Here is a 16,215-nt window from a genome sequence, read left to right on the forward strand (position 1 = left end):
TAAATTGGGCGTTTTTCAAATCTGAGATATTTTTTCTCACTCTCACATTTGAGGAGATAAGTTCGATGTCTTAGGTTTTTCTCAAAATGTCGGCTCTCCGGCAAAATATCCAACATCACATTTAATTCTAAGTAGCTTTTTGCTTGCTCGGGGAGCCTTAGAGTCGTAAACTGCATTGTGGGGAGCCATGACCACTTTTTAGTGGGGCACCATGAACATACATATTTGAGTGTTTTTTCTCATATTTTGGCCTGATTATGATTTATTTTCGTCGAAAATTTGCTTTGTGTTTCTGAAAATGTATAAGGTTTGAGTAATTGCTGCAGAATAGATAGTTTTATCACAAATCGTGAATCAGCAGGATGATTAAGAATGGTTCTGCAACTGAGACTTGAAATGGTAGTTTCTCTTGCACCAGAGCTCCAAACCGCAAAAGTTGGCCACGAAGGCGATCCGTGGCTACTTTGCACCAAGATGGCTCTGGCATTATAAGAAACAGCATTTAATTCGCTTGTTTGCAGTGTAGTAACCGCGATAATTTTCTTAAAATTTACCAAATTGAAATCTGCATACGAATTTGGATTCGTCTTAGCAAGACAAACATAAAATGTTAACACATGTCATAGCTTTGGATGTGAAATTTGAAAGCCTTAGAGCGTTAACTGTTTTAAACCGTCCATTTTAAGGCATCTTAGAACGTTTGATACTTAGAAGGTTTTTAGTGTTTTTTAGTTAAGTTGACTGGCCTGATGGTAAGGACAGCGGTATAAACAATTTCAGTGAGAATACTGGTAGAAAGTACACTTTTTTGGGCCAAAAAAATTTCTATGGTCATGGTGCCCCACGGGGTGGTCATGGTACCCCATAGGTGGGGCGCCATGACCACTTTGCGTTTTATTTTCCAAAATGTTCTGTGAGCCTGCCGTGCATTGCAGACAAGTTCCAATGGGTGGAAGAGGTCCTTGGAGGTCCAAAGAATCCCCTCATGCTGGAAACTTAACTTTTCGAGCCACACGGTGGAGTAGAGGGAGGCACAAAAAAAAAGTGGTCATGGTTCCCCACCCTCCCTTATTAAATGGATGTTCCCTTAGCTTCACCAGTGTAATAAAGTAAAGGTTTCAGTTGCAGTGGTGAAAACAAGTTTAGGGCCAAACAAGTGCAAGGTGTTTTCTTGGAATACTACAAAAAAAGTCTTATCAAAATGGTACAGAAAATTTCAAAATTGCATTAAGGGCCACATTGGGGACAAAGACTGCAACTTGGGGTAAACTAAGGTTACTTGTGCCCAAAAAAGAACGTAACACGAAAGTTTGTTATTCCGTTTGAACCTTAAAACTCTAACGGCCACAACACTGCAAAGAGGAAGTTCAGAACCACCCTACGTATTTTCACTGTAGTCCCATGAACAATGCACTGTGGTCTTATACATTATACAATTTAAACCATGAGCGCGCTTATCCTAAATTTTAACGCGAGAAGTTTCACGTGCTCAAAAGGTGCACACACTGTCGGAAATTTTGTACACCGTGGCTTCAAATTTCAGTCATTTCACGTTACTTCGAAGTTTTTTCACGTTCCTTCAAGTTATTGTCCCCTCCCATGCTCAATTTTTGTATGAAGCAATGCACAAAATTGTACGCTCTTAATCTCTGACACTGTACACACTTAATTCTTGCGGACTTTTTATATGCATAATTAAAGACACTGATGGAAAATACCACAACAACTAACTAAAAATGCTCCTGGCAAATTTTTTCTCAGCAATTTATTGAACTTTTTAAGTGGAACAATTGTTGCACGAAGTTCACCGGGATGACGAGTGCAGTGAAGTCCACGCCTCGTTGCAGTTTGTACAATTCCCCTTGAACTTTCTGCAATCCCCGTTGTGCTTTTTTCGTTCAGTTTTCGCTGTACACACTAAACTTCTTACGGATACATCCTATCTGTATTACGGACATTTTTGTGCAATTGCAATTACGGATAGATTTTGCTTGTAATACGGATGAAATCATCCGTATTACAAAGAGTTTTACGTCCGTACCATACGGATATTTTCGTCTGTATGTTACGGACGTAAAACTCTTTGTAATACGGATGATTTCATCCGTATTACAAGCAAAATCTATCCGTAATTGCAATTGCACAAAAATGTCCGTAATACAGATAGGATGTATCCGTAAGAAGTTTAGTGTGTACGTTTCTTACTGTGTACATTTTATGCATCTTTCTGCAAAAAATGTACTTATCATGCATAATATTACACACACCATACCATACGGACATATCTGAGCAAGAATAATTATGCATTGTAAAGTCCACAAGGATTTAGCGCGTGCAAGCACACAGTTCTCCTCTGGCACATTTGGCTTACCTTTCTCGGGGGATTCACGTGTCCCGCGAGGGGCGTCCTGCACCGTCGCCGCAACCCGTTCCAGCTTCACGCAGAGCGCCAGGTCGTCGTCCACGAGCGAAGGGTGGATGCCGGAGAGGAACACTTCGTGCACGTCGTCGGCCTCCGTGTCCAGCGCCCACGACAGGTAGTGGTCCGTCGGCATGGTGGAAGGCCTGCCGAGAGAATGAGACTTAATTTTAAGGGGTTTGAGACAATTTTTAAAGTTGATAGAATAGGGACTTCTTAGCAGAAATGAATTGGGTATTTCCGTGACTCTTGAAACGGAAGGAAGAAAAACACACACTCAGAAAAGCTTGCAAAGAGATGTACTTTGCAGTACAAAGTATTCTCCGGCATTGTAGAACAAATTCCCTTGCGAATTTTTTTCTTCGCATTGCAAAAAATAGTTCGTAAGTTGCGAAGAAAAAAGTTTGCAACGTTGCGAAGCATTGGTTTGTAACGTTGCAAAGCATTTTCTTCGCAAGTTGCAAAGAAATACTTCGCAATGCAAAGAAAATAGTTTGTAAGAGAGATTGCAATACAATGCCGGAGAATACTTTGCAAGGTTTTTTGAGTGCAAGTAAGTGCTCAACTTCCGTCCCCTCGCCTGAGGAGGGGGTAAAGATGGCTGCCCCTTGAACTCCCTCCTCAGGCAAGGGGACGAAAGTCGAGCACTTACTTGAGTTCTTCTTCCTTCCGTTTCAAGAGCCGCGGAAATACCCAATTCATCTCGTCAAGACAAACGAAAAATGTACACACGTCATAGGTTTGGATGGAAAATGAAAAGCGTATTTATCTACAAACTTTATAAAATGGTCAAAACTGACCTTTATGGTACTTTTGAAGCTCAAGAACATTTTCACTTCCGATCCAAACCTATGATATAAGTTGACATGTTTTGTTTGTCTTGTCGAAACGAATCCATTTCTATTGAAAGATCTTGATTTGTACCACGTGAAAAATTCACTCAAGCCCCTTCGAAATAAAACCACTAACACATATCCCCTAGGATTTCAAGGCGGCACTTTAACCGTGGAGAAACAACCGTGACTAAGTGCCACCATTGCATGATGAACTTCTGACGGATACCATACGCAACGGTAATGCAGACAATTTAGAGCAAACATGTTTAAAGATGGATTTAATTAGTAATACGCAAGATTTCGCCCGGACTACGAAGATTACGTTGTCCGCAACCTACGGGTGATTGTCATTGTTTGTTACGGACTCCTTCAGTAGTGACCGAATACTTCAAAACCAAATCGAATCTGAACACATTAGGTTCATGAACAGAACTAACACAAACAGTTTTCACATCGGATTGTCAAAGCAGCTTTAAGTGCTTCCTGTAGCCAGAAACATTTCAACACACACTTAAGTCTTGTAGGCTTATAAACGCATATTTAAGCGCGTACACGGTCAAGTCCTTACGGATAGCAAGTTTGTACACACTAAACTTCTTACGGATACGTCCTATCTGTATTACGGACATTTTTGTGCAATTGCAATTACGGATAGATTTTGCTTGTAATACGGATGAAATCATCCATATTACAAAGAGTTTTACGTCCGTAACATACAGACGAAAATATCCGTATGGTACGGACGTAAAACTCTTTGTAATACGGATGATTTCATCCGTATTACAAGCAAAATCTATCCGTAATTGCAATTGCACAAAAATGTCCGTAATACAGATAGGATGTATCCGTAAGAAGTTTACTGTGTAGGTTACGGTTAGTTTTGTGCAGCCGTATTACGGATCGAATTTTGTTTGTAATACGGACGTTTTTGTCCGTAATACAAAGATTTTGATGACCGTAGTATACAAAAAATTTCGTTGTAACATACGGATTCCCAAATCTTTGTATTACGGACAAAAACATCCGTATTCCAAACAAAAGTCGATCCGTAATATGGCTGCACAAAACTATCCGTAACCAACAAACACGCTATCCGTAAGGACTTAAGCGTGTACGTAAGGTGCGTAAAATATGATGCATCACTGTGTCCATGCACAGTGTGCGCATGTGTACACTATGCCAAAAGATGCATAAAATGTACACGGAGTGGCCGAAAAGGTACGTAACTAAGAATTAGAAAAGTCCTCAACGGGATCAGAAGACAGAATTTTATGTCAAATTCGATTCCTACACAAATCAAATGTGCCCTCATCTGATTCCAAAAATAACAAACTCTGTTTAACGTTAATAATTCTAGCGTTTGGTTTGCTTTATCAACGTAGAAATAGACCGCTTCGCGCATCACCGCCACATCAGGCCCGAGTAATAAATCACCCGACGAGAACAAATCGAATAAGAAAAGGCCGAATTCATGTACTGCTTCCGGTCTGTCTTTGATGAACTTTTTGTTCTTCAATTCAGGCCTTCCTACACGGCAAAAGCACCGCCTGGGATTCCCAGGCGCATCATGGGAAAAAGGGCCTATTTTCCAGGCACCGCCTGGAAATCCAAGGCGGTACTTTTGCCGTGAAGAAATGTTCAGTTCGTTTGGGGCAAACTGCTAAGTCGTATATGTTATGTTACGCAGTAATAACACCGTATCCCCCCCCCCACACACACACACGTACGCACACAGTCACGTGTCCGGGCTACATGCGCGCTGCGCAAAGCCGTTATTGAGAGTCTCTCTCTCTCTCTCTACGCACACAGTCACTAACCGACATAAATCTAACGTTTGATACTGACAGAGAACAGAACCGGAAGTCCACACTTAACTTAGGAAACATGCGGCGCATATATTGTTAAGTTGTCCAAACTGCCATCCTCACCCCTGACAAAGCGGGGTATCACGGTCAAGCTGAAACTTACTCGCATGAAACGCTCACGCTTGATATTAAAGCAGACTTAGTACGTGTCACTTGCACGACTTTATGCACTCCGGCTACGGAGACCCCTTCACAGGATGCCACTGGGTTCACAAGTGTGACAATGACGTGGGGCGATAAGAAACATATTAGGCCTAAGGGATTTCAATACTGGCGAACATTCTTCATATCGATGCCACATTTGAGTGAAGTGGGCAGACTGAACCTCTAATTAGACTGCATAGCACATTGGGACTCTCTGGAATCCGTAAGTTTCGAAATTTCAAAATCTTTCGCGACCCTTACATCTGTTACTATTTGACTCGGCACTGGGTGTGATTTCATATTACAGCGAGTCATTCGAGAAATACTGCATACGAAACTCAAACTACTTTATTGCTTGTCAAAACAACAACGCATGTTACACGAATCGACCTCCGTGCGTGTTACGCTAACAGGGCGTCCTCAACCTGTGCTGCACTCGTGGGAAACTGTTTAATGGACCCTTATAGTCGTCGCCAGGTGAAGAATAAAAGTAATCAAAAGCAGGAAACAGCAGCACACCACCAAGCGGCCGCCGCTCTGAACCTCGTACAGACCTATGCCTGTGACCTAGGCCCGGGAGGAGAACAAAAGTAATCAATAAGACAGGAACCAGTAGCGCGCCACCTAGCGGCTGTTAAGGGAGAGTGGGGTAATTCCGGACACTTCGATTTTCACTGGGTTTGAGTGAAGATAAGTCAAAAGCCCGCCCAACAGAGGAAGATAATCAGTTAACTAGGGGTACGCGCCGTTTAGTCTGGGCGCGTAGTGTGGCTGAGCGATGCGAATTGACATAGTTTGTGCATTTTGGACTTTGCTTGAGTAGACAAAATGTCCATCTTAAGGGCTCATATTCAGTGAACTTTAGACCAGGGGTTAAAATGGAAGTGATTTTCGTTATCAGAACCCCAAAAACTGCTGGGATCAGTGTCAAACTCCATTTAAAAATTTTGGTCCAAAATTGGTCAAAATTCGGTCAAATGTCAGCCTGGGAAAAGTTTGAAGGTCATTTTTGAGTTCAGCACACAAAAACTGCAGGAAACAATATAAAACTCGACATGAAAATTTTGGTCCAAAATGACCTAATTTGGGATAAAAATATAAGTCTGGAGTCGAAATGAAAGCGATTTTCGTTATCAGCCCCAAAAAAACTGCTGGGATCAATGTCAAACTCGTTTTAAAAAATTTTTGGTCCAAAATTGGTAAAAATTCGGTTCAATGTGAGTCGGGGAAAAATTTTTGGAAGTCATTTTTGAGTTCAGCACCCCAAAAAACTGCGGGAAACAATATAAACTTGACTTGAAATTTTTGGTCCAAAATGACCTAATATGGGATGAAAATATAGGTCTGGGGTTAAAATGGGAGTGATTTTCGTTATCAGCACTCAAAAAACTGCAAGAATCACTGTAAAATTTAAATTTAAAAAAAAATTTAAAACCAAAAATTTTGGGTTTAAAATTTTGGGTCAGGGGACAATTTAGCGGTCAATATTGAGGTCAGCGCACTGAAAAATACAGGGAAACACATAAATCTCATCTTGGAAAGTTTGGCCCCAAATTGCGTAGCTCTAGATGAAATGTAGGATTGGCGTTGAAATAAATGAAGTTTTTGTGACCGGTACACTGAAAACACACAAATACTTTAGACGCAATTTCTGTATGTTGTTTCTATTTGTCTTCATGAAGCACCCTCTGTCGTCCCCAAATTCCCTGATGGCACACCAAAGCAAATCCCTCAGTCGAGTAAAATTCAATTGCCAGCATTCAATCGCTTTATTGGCTACTCGTATGCTTGGTCACTATTCGATAACTATTTTTTCTTAACTTATGAACTCACAATTTTAATAATATTTATAAAACATTTTGTCATTCTTTCATTGTAAACCCAGTGAATAAAACAATATTGATTGGAATATGTTATCACAGTTAATATTGAGAGAGTCAGTTCAGGGTAGGCTGATCTGAACCAGTTAGCGGGGGCCAATTATTGTCAAATCCAGTGTTTCGTCACATAGAGACCAATGCTAAGGCTACCCAAGGCTTAATGAACCGACATAATTTATCTTACTCATGTGATAAATACTAAGTAGTATCAGTTATATTAACTTTGGTGAAGTTAAAGGAATCGTCTCTTTAAAATCCCATCACTAATCATATAAAAGTTGGTTGTCTATAGGGATGAAAAGGGCCCGGTAATATTCCCGGGTAAAGAACGGTATAATACGGTAAAATACCGTATTTTACGGAGACCCCGGTAAAATTGGTATTTTTCGGTAATTTTGAAATTTTGACTTTTTGAACTTCTTTAGCTTCCATACGATTAGACAGGACGTGCGGACTGAAAATAGCGCTTCTTTTGAACTCTTGGTTTGTATCTGCTTCTCGTGCCACCCCGTGTACGTGTAAGACGTCTAGCCACTTAAAATTAATGTGAAGTTAATGTTCTCTTCTTTTGCAAAACTTGTGGAAATGAAAATCCATTTACGCGATCCAAATCTCCGAAAGGCAAATCAAAAACCTTTCTTTGTTGCCAAGGTTCATATAATTTTAACTAACTTAAAATTGAAAAGAGGTAAATCTGGGGGTAGATATTTGTTAAAAATTTGAGCTGAAAAGTGTAATGAACATTGGTATGGTTTTTGGGGACACCTTGCAGCCTTTAAGGAAAAAAGTTTCTTCAGGGAAATTTGAGACAACTTACTTGGATTACAAGAAAAACGGCGCCCGTTTTGTTAATTCTTAAGTATATTTGGGCTTTAATTTTTTGCTGCTCTACGCATTTCTTAATCCAGCCCAGAAGGAATAAGTGAAAAGCAGTCAGATTAAAAATTAATTTAGGGGGTCTAGGGGAAAATAGTTCATTTTTTTGCCCCCACAGGGTCTTTCGTCCTTGTCTATTTCAAATATGCGACATTGCCCTTTGGGTCATGATGGTTTGCAACCATGTTTGGAACGATGCGGCCGAAATTAATGATACACCCTCACCCAAATGAACCTCTTTTCCCCCTATTTCCTAAGAAGAACCACAGTTATTTCTTTAAGTCAAGAAAAATCAATTTTACCCTTTTTTACCGTATAATACGGTAAAATATTGTATTTTACCGAAATTTACGAAATTTGAATCTTACCCGGTATTTTTGCATCCCTAGTTGTCTATGCACTAATTGACTCACCGCTCAAAACCTGAGTCGTCTCTTTGAACCCAATATCAATTAAAACTCTATTAGGATTAAATATACACAACCATACATTGATTCTTTTAATAAACACATGTTAGTGCTTTTGGACTCTTGTCAGCTTGCAGCATTGCAAAAGAATGCATTTCTCGAGTCCAAACTAAGTATCCCTGCCAATTTCAACACAATTTTATTTATGCATTTCCCTGATTTCCTCTAGTTTGAAAATTTTAAAAAGAGGATGACACTAAAATGGAATAAAAAATGCACACAATACAAAAGGTCAAAATAAAAACATTCTTTTTACAATGCTTTGTCAAAGTGCACTGACCTGAAGATGTTTCCCCTCTGACAGTGGGGGGGGGAGAGGGGAACGAAACGCGTAAATCATTCTAAAATCCATTCTCCATATTTCGCTGTGTTGGTTTTCCCAAAAAGGGGTTTTTAAACATTCTAGAAAGTTGAAAAACTAAGGCCGATCTCATTTCCAAACCCTTCTGCTCTTTAATTCGTTTTATTTCCTGCTTATGTCCCGTATTTGAGAGCCGCGGACACGCAGGTATGAGAAATTGGTAAGCGGTGCCGCGCTGCCAACCTAACCACGCTAATGACCTGATTCAAAAATATGTTTTGAATATTTCAAACGATACTAAACAACGATTTGAAACAAACTCGTGTTGGGGGGTGCTAAGGCGACGTTAAATACGAAATCTTGAAACTATAGCCACTGTAGTTGCTGAGAATCGTTGGTGAGTACAAACAGAGTCACAGACAGACGCACGACCAGTCACTTTTCGGCGCGCCCAAACACGGCAAGGGCTTCGCTATCGCTCAGCCAAAAAATGATAATTCCAAATCGCCAAGGTAGGAGGTCAAACCGTTTGGCTGTGGTCCCTTCACGAATTTTGAGTACCATCAAAAATAGGCAAAAGCTGCATCTTTCCCCCGTATTTCCATGTACTTATCGTACCTTACCATCAAGTTCAGTCCCATGACTAAAATTTTATCATATTATATGGTCATTGGACTTTACTTTGGCGTTTCGGGAGTGCTCGTATGGCTCGCCGTTTTCTTACAATTGAACTTCAAAGGTTTTCACTGCCTGTGGGGTAAATCCGGACAATAAGGGTTATTTTCTTCAATTTCCCGCATAATGTTAAGGTAGTGGGTTCAAAATTGTGGACATGCATCCCCACCGTTAAGAAGGATAAAGAAAGAACGAAAAATAGTATTGCAGCTATGTTTAAGAGCTTTACTCAAGACAGTGTTGTCAATTTAGGGGTTTTGATAGAAACTATTCCTTATAATATGCTTTGAGTAATGATCAAACACTTCAGTTCGCAGCAAATGTCCTTGTACGACTTCTAAAAGCATGCCTGACATCAAAACAAGCGAAAGTAAGCTCGAGTAGTGTCAAATTTTTGGCGAGCGATAGCGAGCCCATGCCGTGTTTGGGGGTACCAAAAAATGACTGGTCGTGCGTCTGTCTGTCCGTAACTCACTCACGTTTCTCAGCAACTACCGCACAAAAAGTTTCAAAATTTCGCACCCGGGAAAGGGTCCTAAATCTCCCCCAGGGGGAGTTTATCTTATTTCACGATTACTATTGTTTGAAATATTCAAAACATCTTTTTGAATTAGGTTCTTAGCGTGGTTAGGTTGGCAGTGCTTGGCAGCTCGTAGCAATTTTTCATACTTGCGGCCGCGACTCTTAAATACGGGACCTGGCAAAACATTGGCAAATAAAACAAACTAAAGAGCAGAAGGGCTTAGAAGTGAGTACGGTCATAGTTTTTCGATATTTTAGAATGATTGAAACCCCTCCGGAGAGTCAATCAGTGAAATACGGAAAATGAAAAATGACAATTAATTTCGCGTTTTGTCCGTCCGTCCACCCTCTCCCCTCCCCCACTACAGGGGAAAAGTTTTAGTCAGTGGAGTGTGTTTTATAATTGCAAGAATGATTTTGGGCTTTTTAACCTTTGTGAGTGTTTTTCCCTTTATATTCTCAGACCCATATTTTTTAGTTGTTTGCTTTGCTCAATAACAGTTAGAAAATATATTAATACATTCTATGAGTACAAACCAGATGCTAATCTTGCCAAAATAAATAGTCTTTGCTGACTCTTGGCACTGATTCTGGGGAAAAAGGGTTCATTGCAATGCTGTGAGTTTACTATAGTACTAACCTTAAAAAAACCATATGATGAGTGAGTGTAGCGCATTCAAGGTTTGACATTGACATCAGATTCAATGAGACGATTCACTGACTTGGTCATATGATTTCATGAGACGATTCTTTTAACTTAATCATACATTTTCTGCGACAACTGGTAATTTTTGTTGGTCATGGTTTGAGTTTGCTTTTTTTTTTTTAAATTTTCTCAGAATGTTAGGTAAATACTTTTGCTAAACTGTTTCAAAGATTAAATAACACACCATGACTATCATTATCAATAAGATAAACTTGCATTTAGCAATAAGTGGCCTCGACATTGGATTCTATGACACGATTCATTGGATCTGACAGAAGGTCTTCTCCGTAAAGTAGTTGAAATCAGCCTGCCTGTAAATATGTTCTTTTCAAATTTAAAGCAGATAAATAAAAATAGTTAAATCCACTAGTTTAAACTAAAAGGGAGAAAGGCTATTTAGGTATTACTAATAACATTGCGTATTCATAAGTTCAGTAACAAGGAGATATCGAATGGTAATTGAAGTATTTGTGAATCGTATTAAGCAATTCAATGCTGGCTGTTAAATGTTACTCGACTGAGTAACAGGGTCAGGGTTCGTGGCATGACACTATGAACAGGGAAAAGCTCTTAAGAAACCTAACAACTGAAGACCCATACTTTCAAATAGGATTACATGATTTGCGACCAAAATTTTCCCCGGTGTTTCATTGCTTTCTGCAGTATTTGGTGTGCTGATCACAAAAATGACTTCCAATGTCATCCCAGACCTTTACTTTTCCAAATATTTACCAATTTTGGACCAAAATTTTTACATCGAGTTTTACATAGTTTCCTGCAGTTTTTTGGTGTGCTGATCACGAAAATGACTTCCAATTTCATCTCAGACCTTTACTTTTCCAAATATTTTCCAATTTCGGACCAAAATTTTTACATCGAGCTTTACAAAAGTTTCCTGCAGTTTTTGGTGTGCTGATCACGAAAATGACTTCCAATTTCATCTCAGACCTTTACTTTTTCCCAAAAATTTACCAATTTCGGACCAAAATTTTTTCATCGAGTTTTACATAGTTTTCCCGCAGTTTTTGGTGCGCTGATCACGAAAATGACTTCCAATTTCATCTCAGACCTTTACTTTTCCAAATATTTACCAATTTCGGACCAAAATTTTTACATCGATTTTACATAGTTTCCTGCAGTTTTTGGTGCGCTGATCACGAAAATGACTTCCAAATTTTATCCCCGACCTTTACTTTCCCCAAAATTTACCAATTTGTGACCAAACTTTTAAAATTGAGTTTCACATTGACCCTGTATTTGGGCCCTTTCTTTGCATATATTTTTCACCATCTTCTACAAGAATACAGACGCATCGCTCGCCTACTACGCGCCCAAACAAAACGGCGCGTACCCCTAGTAAGGTCGTCCGGAATTGCCCCATAGGTCGTCCGGAATTACCCCAGGCTGGGGTAATTCCCGGGCACGTGCAGGGCTTTTGTTAGGCGCTTATATCTCCCTAACCGTTGCTGAGATTTGGCTTTTATGTATATCATTGTGAAGGTAAAAGTCCACACTTTACTCTCCTGTAATAACATTTGACCCAAGAAGCATATTCAAGCTCAAAGACCAAAAAAAAAAAAGGCGTCCGGAATTACTCCACTCTCCCTTAGCGATCAGAATTGGAAACCGTCTTAAAATAGCTCATTGGAAACTTTTTCTATTTCCCGCCGCGTCCGCTTTTCACCTTTAAAAAAAACATTTTTAAAGGGCATATGCTCTGCAAAATGTTCTTCTTTGATGTTTTAAGCGCAAATAAGATTTGGCTCGATTTCTACGGCATAAAATTTGAGCGTTATTGCTGTTTCCCCTAAAACTGTTGATCTGGGCACCATGTGACACCACTGTCATTCGCTATGGGATTCCACGATTCACTCAGTTGAATGTGTTCAGTCTATGACATTTGTACACTAGTAACTAAAACCTTTATTGCTCGGGAACCAAAAAATGATAAATTGATAAACTCAACGGAAATAAAAAGCTGGAAGACTTCTTCGTTCATTCTTTGCGTATAGGTACGCTGAATAGGATTTAAACCCAGAAAAAAGGCCACTGTCACATGGTACACTAAGGCTGTCACATAGTGTACTACGTGGGGTACGAAGTGACACTTTGACTTGGCCAATTCAACTCGGGATAACTCAGCAACCAAAACAGATAAATTAGAAATCTCAACAGAAATTATAAGGTGAAGAATCATTTTGTTCACATGTCTACTTATGGATGTAATGTGATTGGTATAATTGGGTTGACGGGCATTTAACAAAAACCGTCACATGGTACCCCACCTTCCCTTAAGGGTGTAAAAATAGATGTTAATTCCGTTTCGGGCCGTAGCTCCTCTATCTGAGGGAGAAAGTTCCCGCAACCTTCGCTGAAAAACGCTATTTTGGATGCTTTAAATGACACCGTCAACAGTTTTTACCTATCTTGCAACCCAGCGGGTCAGGAGACTTAACACTTCGCTTTGTAAATTCCGTAATCTGTTAATTCCGCCATTATTTCTGTAAATTCCGCCGTATTTCATAGGGGGTGAAATTAAGAGTCGACTTGTAGCGCTGCCACGCCCAGAGGGGTACTGTGGGGTACTATGTATGCCATCTACACCAAATTTAGCCCCTAAAGTTGAACTTTAAAAAAGAACATTTGGTACATCCAAAATGACCCTCTACGCACGGAATCACCCTGGCGCGCAACTGGTTCGTAATTTTGATTCCTTCTGTTCTTCACTCGGTGCCGACTGAGAGGGTTTTTACTACTGCTTTGAGGCCCCGAGTGATGCTTCGACAGTGATTGATCAGAGACAAGACAGAAACTTTCTTTTAAATCCAGACGGACCACGGGCATGCACGCTAAAGTCCTTACGGATACCGTGTTTGTAGGTTACGGGTAGTTTTGTGCAGCCATATTACGGATCGAATTTTATTTGTAATACGGATGTTTTTGTCCGTAATACAAAGATTTGGGAATCCGTATGTTACAACGAAATTATCTGTAAATTACGGACATCAAAACTTTTGTGTTACGGACAAAAATATCCGTATTACAAACAAAATTCGATCCGTAATATGGCTGCACAAAACTATCCGTAAGGACTTTACTGTGTAGTTAGGTATACCTTAAGTTTCAGACTCCATTCAGAACCATATCTGAGCACGGATCACAGCCGTTTCGCCATTGTTACAGGACCTTGCACTTTGGGTGGAACAGTTGTGCCTGGCGGGCACACACTTCTTTGTAGCATGCCTTAGGCACTCACTTGCCGTCGCTAACGCATGCAGCAAAGATGTGTGTACCTGCAGGCATGCACCAAGAACGTCTGTGAAGCCAGCCCAACCACCACCGGCTGGTGGTGGATGGGCTGGCTTCACAGACGTAAGTGCATACCTGGCACACACTTGAGCTTACAGAGCAGATTTCGTTCAGCGCAAACAATTTGTTCTCAATCTGCCCCGACCCTTCAACAATTATTTTGAAGCGACGGAGAACCTCCTGATAATCTCAACTAATTGCAATTTAGAGAGCAAGATGAAATCATAGCACCAAACTGCAACGAGTTTCATGTGATTTAGATCAAATTGTCATTTTTAAAGAGTGACTAACACATTTGCGATGCGATAACCTTAACGGGAAACTGAAACTGCTATTGAAGTAGGGTTTTCTGGTAGCAATAATTGATTGCCTTTCAGAATAAGTTCATTCACAGCAAGACGTAACAAATTGATGCGATCCATGCAGAGATCCTTATCTTAACGTAACATTTAACTAACACTGCTTTCATAACGTAACATAAGACAATGTTCGCTAAAGGTTAAGGGTACGGACTTTTGGAAGTACTTCCAAAAGTATCTCTACACAAATTCAAAACACAAAAAAATAACTTACCCTTTTTGAAAAGATGTCAGAAGTTAAGGTTAATAACTTTAACTCTTACGATAACGTTATGATGCCCTTATGAGGTACACTGTTAAAAAAAAATTCTGAAAACTCAGACTAAATGAACTGAAGAAAATTTCGCAAAAGGCACTCCTAATTTTCAGACCAACTTTTTCAGAAACATGCGGTCTGAAAATTCAGACCTGTGAATTCAGACCACAAGTCTGAATATGGATTAAGACCTCTAGTCTGAATTGGTATTAAGACCGCTGGACTCTGAAATTTAGGAATTTGGTGAGCTTAAAATTGAGATGTCTTATTTCTTAAAAAAGGGCTTCCTGGTCTGAATTTGCTTTCAGCAGTTCACTCCTATACCCCCTCGCCTCCCTCTTAGTGCGCAGTGCGGGCAAGGTAATATATGAAAGTTGATCCAGCCAATGCTTTAAGAAGGATGAAAATTGCTGTGGCTATTAAAAGTCAATTTTGTAACCTTAAGGATACTGTCAAGTGAAACTTGCATGTCCTAGAAATATTTGTCACAGGAAGTTCATTTTGAGGTCAAAATTCCACCAATATTAGATAAATTTATTCTCAAAGTTGGGGACTCCAACTCTAATTAGTTTCTGAGTTATGGAGGTTTACGTAAACTTTTAGTCGTTTCCTCCAAATTCTTCTCACGACAAAGGGTTAGCTACCCAGCCTTCAGATTCTGGCAATTATATCTGTTTTTGCATATGAAAAAGAAAGCGTTGTCAAATTTGAAAATACAAGTCCAGAAGAGGCTGTATTAGCTTTTAAAAAGCTAACTTATCAGGCCCACTTTTATTTTTCTTCAAATTTAAAAGATTTTGCTTTATTATTGGTTTATGGTGTTTCAGGAAAACTAAGCTTTTTTAAAAAATATATCCCTATCTATTTCCTTTGCAAAAATAGATATAATTACAATAATATGAAGACTGGGTAGCTAATCCTTTGTCGTGAGGAAAATTTGAGAGAAACGACTAAAAGTTAACGTAAACATCCATAACTCAGAAACTAAAATAAGGTGGTGTACAACTCTTAGTGCATGAGTTAATGCAATGGAAAGGAACTTTTATCCAGGAATTGAGATATGTGGACAAATATTTAGAAAAAACTTAGAAAGTCACTTTGATCACTTGAGTCATCATAACCATAAATTTCTTTGCTTATCATTGCAAAATCAACTCAAACCTTGGTTGTAACAATTAACTCACTGTGGCAAGCACACGATCCAACACGCACCGGTGCACACGAAGTGAACGTATCAGATTCGTCCAACCAGAAGTTTGAACTAATATCCGATGAAGGCACTTTGGGGACGAGTGTGAACGGGGAGAGGCGAATAACTTAGAACACCTCTCGCCCTCTCACCGCCCGCCCCTTCAGTTTCGGGAGATGCGTACAGCGAGCGCAGAGTCACTACAGCGTCAAGAAGGGTCATCAGCAGAAAACACTTCGAACTAAAATGCACTTCTTTCCGTCGACATGACTTCAGCGCGCCGAGCGAGTGGACCTGACGCAAAATACACGCGATGTGTGCACCTTGGAAGACTGCTGGAGACTGACGTTTTGCGTGCAGGGCGCCGGGTCGGCCAAAACATTCCGAGTTGCCGACGGATTAACGCTCCCC

General features: G+C 40.0%; 1 protein-coding gene across 25 annotated transcripts in view; it reads right to left on the reverse strand.

The window, feature by feature from the left end:
- Window positions 1-16,215, reverse strand: part of LOC117649395 — a 30,618-nt gene that overhangs the window by 9,834 nt on the left and 4,569 nt on the right. The window contains exons 1-3 of one of the 25 annotated variants that reach the window (XM_034392099.1): window positions 4,371-4,438; window positions 3,693-3,738; window positions 2,372-2,565 (exon numbers count right to left, since the gene is read on the reverse strand). In XM_034392099.1, the coding sequence (XP_034247990.1) occupies window positions 2,372-2,555 (184 nt within the window). In that variant the 5' untranslated portion in view covers window positions 2,556-2,565; window positions 3,693-3,738; window positions 4,371-4,438. Of the gene's footprint in view, window positions 1-2,371; window positions 2,566-3,151; window positions 3,176-3,343; window positions 3,564-3,593; window positions 3,812-4,127; window positions 4,139-4,370; window positions 4,796-4,874; window positions 4,933-4,986; window positions 5,264-5,525; window positions 5,662-5,723; window positions 5,843-13,806; window positions 13,911-16,215 lie in introns of those variants that run through there. The other 24 variants (XM_034392107.1, XM_034392104.1, XM_034392114.1 and 21 more) reach the window with 24 other exon arrangements.

This window comes from Thrips palmi, unplaced genomic scaffold, assembly GCF_012932325.1.
Source record: "Thrips palmi isolate BJ-2018 unplaced genomic scaffold, TpBJ-2018v1 HiC_scaffold_4, whole genome shotgun sequence".
Taxonomy (NCBI): Eukaryota; Metazoa; Arthropoda; class Insecta; order Thysanoptera; family Thripidae; genus Thrips; species Thrips palmi.